At 40.6% G+C, this 5,554-nt stretch overlaps 1 protein-coding gene across 1 annotated transcript; it reads left to right on the top strand.

Moving 5' to 3' along the window:
- Positions 1–381: 381 nt before the first annotated feature.
- LOC121393430 (traf2 and NCK-interacting protein kinase-like) lies at positions 382–4,347 on the top strand. Its single transcript, XM_041561918.1, has 12 exons — positions 382–408; positions 507–545; positions 656–721; positions 886–939; positions 1,033–1,158; positions 1,252–1,362; positions 1,491–1,581; positions 1,726–1,853; positions 2,337–2,391; positions 2,576–2,648; positions 3,167–3,342; positions 4,182–4,347. Exons 1-12 carry the CDS (start codon positions 382–384, stop codon positions 4,292–4,294), a joined length of 1,059 nt encoding a protein of 352 aa, XP_041417852.1. The 3' UTR covers positions 4,295–4,347.
- Positions 4,348–5,554: the final 1,207 nt, after the last annotated feature.

The following is a 5,554-nucleotide window of genomic DNA, read 5'->3' as shown; positions in this document are numbered from 1 at the left end:
TAAAAATATTAGAGAATAATTCTAAGTTTAGGGTTTGTTTTTGGTAACATGGGAGAAGTGGTTGAGGGTGTGAATACTTATATAAGGCAGTGAATCCTGATACGTATAGCAGAGAGGGCTGGTGCATGTGAGCTCACAATCTCTTCTTTCTTTCTATGTCTCCACACAGTGAAATTTCCAAGCGACGAAGCGTTTTTATAGCGTTTTCGAAGCGATTTTCCCAGCGATTTTCCAAGCGATTTAGCAGTGATTGTTATATAGAGATATTCAGCAAAATTCCATCAGATTTTTGGCGTTTGGAAAAACCATCTTCCTTTGACGTCAGCTGATATCATCTTTTTAACCCAACAGCTCTTTTAAGAGCTAAAAAACTTGGGCGCAATGCTATTCTGCGCCCCCTGGAGGAAGGTAAGGCAACTGCTACTGTTTTATCTGAATTTAGGGTTTTGCTGTATAGAGAACAGATAAAGTATAGAATGTAATTGAATTTTTCTCTTCTCCTTCAGCCACAGGCGGAATCCAGATCCCTCTCCGAGATTTATAAGGTGAGTAGAAAGGAGGGTAAAACACTCGCCGCTACTGCCGGAAGTGAGACATGTTTTGTACCCTGGGGAATATTATGTTATCAATAAAATCCTTCTTTTTTCTTTTCCAGCCTCCTGATGGTCGGCTGACCAAGGATGTGCTTCTTGGAGAAGGCGGCACCGGAGACGTCTACAAGGTAAGAGACCAACCAATTAGAGTAGGGGAACTGAACAAGATTGTGATCACTAGACACAATCACACAATGATTTAGGCAGACATATCAAGCTTCTGGTTTGGGGGCTGCATTAGACCCTCTCTTTCCTAATTGTATATAAGTCAACCTTTCTGTCTGTATTACAGGGACGACACCATCGAAGAGGCGTGGTAGCGGTGAAGATCGCCAACATCAGCCGAGTACTGTATCTTTATAATTCCAATCTCTATATATCAATCCTATTTGTGTAGTTGCCTATGTGACCTAAAGGGATTTCTATTATTCCACTCCAGGATGAAGAGTCAGTCATGAGGGAGCTGAAGTTTCTCCAGCAGTTCGGAGGCCACAAGAACATCGCCTCTTACTATGGAGCTTACTACAGGGCTCCACTCACGGAGTGCTCATCGGAGCACTTGGAAGTAAGAAATGATTTACTGTATCGTGTTCATTCCTCTCAATCTCAACTGGAAGTGATAGAATACATGACCTTAAATAATTTCTATATATTGCAGATTGTTCTCGAGTACTGTGGTGGCGGCTCTCTCCACACCCTCATCAGCAGGACCAATGGCCAATCCCTGAAGGAGACCTGGATTGGCTATGTCTGCAAGGAGGTTTTAAAGGTAAGGCCAGATTTACCCCTTAATGCCTCTTCTTTAATTGCATAAATTATATATATACAATCTCTTTGTTGGTAATGTTTATTCTTATGTCTGTTAAAGTCTTATAACCTACATCTCAATCTCCCCAGGGGCTGCACCACATCCACAAGAACCGGGCCGTTCATAGAGACATCAAGAGCCTGAACATCATGCTCACAGAGACGGCCAAAGTGAAGACCAGTGAGTAAAACTTACAGTTATAAGAGTAGTGGATGGTGGGGAGCTAACGTGAATATGGAGTCAGGGGCTTTCATAATTCAGGTTTCTATCTTATTGTGGTTAAACAAGTTATTTTCCATTAACCGTTTGTATTTGTCATTTCAGTCGACTTTGGAAACAGCTGGGACCTGGACCCCCAGACTGGATTGTGCCACGAAGCAGACGGGACTGCACATTGGATGGCACCCGAGGCCATAAGGCAGAAGGGCCAGCGCCTGGCGTACGACACCAAAGTATGTTGTACTTATAATACTTGTAACAACACCGAGCATTTACTTATCAGTCCTGATGGGAGCAGTCATTTTCTCATGGAGAGAAAGGAGTTTTTCGGAAACGTTGGGTTTCTTAACTGTTTGCACAATGTGTCTGCTTTAATATATTTGCTCATTTGCAATGTGACGCTGGTGTTCTGTAACTGCTATTGTTTGTAATGGAGATGTATTGCTGTATACACGTTTATATATAATAAAGCATTTTTACACTTTTATATTGTGTTCATTTATTAGGGGGTGCATTGGGGTATTTTAGAAGTTGTATTCTGTTCTGTTCTGGCCATAATTGAGCTAAGGAGAATGGCGTGTACTTTTGCACCCATGATAATATATGTATATGTTTCTAAAAGAGAGTTGTATACGTGTAGCCTTTTTACTTAGACTTTATTAAACAGCCACTAACCCAATTCTCTCCTTCTAATGCTCTTTGTGTGTCTTTTGCAGTGTGACATCTGGTCGCTGGGCATAACCGCCATCGAAATGGCCGAGGGAAAACCACGTAAGTTAATCCCAACAATTGTGGCTACTTTATTTTATACATTGAGCAGCAGAGGTTCTATATCAGAATGGGAGGAATTGGGGGTGATTTGCAATTTCCAGCAAAAAATTACTTTTTCTGTAGATTAAATAAATAACTTCTAGACATGTTGGATGGGCCTGATATATATGTTTTTCACTTTTAGCATACGCAGATGAATACCCGGTGGAGCACCTGATTAGAGAAGCCCAACCACCGAGGCTTCAATCAAACAACTGGTGAGTCGGTCCCAGCTCGTGTCACTGTACATTGTACCTGCGCTTGCAGACATTTGGGTTGGGGATCACTTTTGGAGAAGATTTGTATAATGTGTAATTCTGCAATACTATGGGTCTCAAATCAAGATAGATGATAGATAAATAGATAGAGGATAGACAGATGATAGAAACATGATATAGATTAGATAGCTAAATGATCAATAGATGATCGATAGATTAGATAGATGATAGAGGAGAGATAGATAGATGATTGATAGATAATAGATAGATAGATACAGATAGATGAATGATAGAAATATAGATGGATAGATGATCAATAGATGATAGATAGATAGATAGATAAAGAGATAGAGGGATAGATAGATAGATGATTGATAAAAATATAGATGGATAGATAGATATGCTGCAACATATATCTATATTCTAGAGTGTAGCTAATGGTTACTGGGTAAAAGATTCTGGAATATGGAAATAATGATCTTTTTGCTAGCTAAGGCTAAAATCTCTTTTTTTTTCAGGTCACAAAATTTTGTGTCCTTCTTGGAGTCGTGTCTGAAGAAGGATCCTTCGGAGAGAGGGAGTGCTGAAGAACTCCTGCAGCACCCATTTGTCACCCAACTGCCGCCTAAGAAGATCATCAGGGCCGAGATTAAAGAACATCTCAGGACTCTGCAGAACCGGCCGGCCAAGAAAGGTGAGGGAATCCATTATATTTGATACGACTGCACCATCACACAGTGTAACTCAACAGCTGCAAGAGTTGGTTTTGTCATAATGGCGCGTGGGAATAATGAACATATTTTAAGGGGTACTTTAGCTTAATATTTTAATTATATATATTTTTTTAAATAGTCTTTATTGAAATTTCAACTATTACAAGTTGACTTGCAAACATATGTTCATACACATACAGTACCACAAAAATGTTTATGGTTATAGTTTGGACCCATTAGCTTTAAAGGAGAAGGAAAGCTCCAAGACGGTTTATTGTCAATAGATTAGCCTCAATAGTGCAAGCTAGAACGCTATATTTATTCTGCAGAATGCTTTACCATACCTGAGTAAACAGCTCTAGACACTGTCTGTTTGTTTAGGATAGCAGCTGCCATATAAGCTTGGTGTGACATCACTTCCTGCCTCTCCCTGCTCACTTACAGCTCTGAGCTCAGATTACAACAGGGAGGGGAGGAGGGAGGGGAGCAAACTGAGCATGCTCAAGCCCTGCCCTGGAGGTTTATGCTGAAAACAGGAAGTCTGATACAGAAGTCCATGTGTACACAATAAAAGGAAAGAAATGCTGTGTTTCTTCAGAGCAGCATTACTTTGAGTGTTTACTGGTGTATTTATATAGACCTTTCTGATAAAGCTTACTTAATTTTAGCCTTTCCTTCTCCTTTGATCCCAATAGGAACCATTCCCTGGATAGGAATTTTTCTGAGGCCGTATTCATATTAAACGATACTCATATTATTTTTAGATAATACGACAAAAACACGTCGGTTATTTCCTTACTGTAATTCTTAATCTATACAGGACTGAAGGGAGTAGCTCTCTGGAGCCTGAAACAGCTGTGGCGTGCTTGTACACAGACATCGGCAGAAGAAGAAGCAGCTCTGCAAATGGCCCTGGAGGGCTTCTCCTGTTAGTGATCTTGTGGCCAATTACATCAACAGCCCACAAGGAGTTTCCTTAATCACAGCCGAGGAAAAAGAAACATCTACAGAGAAAGGTACAATTTCCGACAGAGTCTTAGCCCAACATTTTCTCCACTGGTAGGCATATGCCAGTTTGGTCCCCTGCTGCCGGTGTGTGTATATATTGGTAGGAACCAAATCCTTACTGTTTTTGGATTTTGGATAGAAGATGCTCAAGTGTGCATTACCTGGGCAAAATCCTCCATCCGGAAACCCATTATCCAGAAAGCTCCGAATTACGGAAAGGCCATCTCCCATAGACTCTATTATAATCAAATAATCCAACATTTTTAAAATGATTTCCTTTTTCTGTATAATAATTAAACAGTAGCTTGTACTTCTTTCCAACTAAGATATAATTAATCCTTATTGGAAGCAAAACCAGCCTATTGGGGTTATTTAATGTTTACATGATTTTTTAGTAGACTTAAGACATGAAGATCCAAGTTACATAAAGACCCCTTATCCAGAAACCCCCAGGTCCCGAGCTTTCTGGATAACAGATCCCATACCTGTATATATATTCACTGGAGCTTTCCACTGTCAGATGCATATCCTTGCAGACTTTCACAGTACAATATTTTGATTTGCTTTTGCTGCACACGAGTGAATCTAAGTCTGTGCCAGTGAAAAGAAAGGAAAGTAATGTGGTGACTCCCCAGGGAATAAGGCTGAAATGTCATGCCTCTGAATGAGAATTTATGATGATATATTACTGACTGATTTTTATTTTGTTTCTCAAACAGAACCAGGACCTTCTACAGCGCCACCAGCAACATCTTCTTTCAGGCTACCGCAGTTCAACCAGTGGGGGCTTCAAGATTTCTGCAACTACACCAACAGGGACTTTATCTCCTTCTGTAGCTCCATATTTATATCTCTTTCAGACTACCACATCTCCACCAGTGGTGTCTTCAGTTTACATCACTCCACCAGAAGTTTCACATTCAAGGGCCACATCTCCACCTCACTTTCCAACTGCCATAGTTCCATCCATGACTTCTTTTTTAATGCACCTTTGGCTCCACCACCAGCTCCTCCTGTCCACTATGTCCCCAGTGATGCTTCCCACTGCCACATTACCCCATCATTGACTCCTCTTCAATCAATTATCTTCACAGCTTTAAAGCCCTCCATACATTTTCATAAGTGCCTGTTTTACATTGCCTTTAATAACCCCCACAGCCCTGCTAGGCCTCTCTTTGACATATT

Source organism: Xenopus laevis, chromosome 4S, assembly GCF_017654675.1.
Source record: "Xenopus laevis strain J_2021 chromosome 4S, Xenopus_laevis_v10.1, whole genome shotgun sequence".
In the NCBI taxonomy this organism is placed as follows: Eukaryota; Metazoa; Chordata; class Amphibia; order Anura; family Pipidae; genus Xenopus; species Xenopus laevis.
Note: the sequence above shows the minus strand (reverse complement) of the source record. Positions and strands in the feature narration are given on the sequence as shown.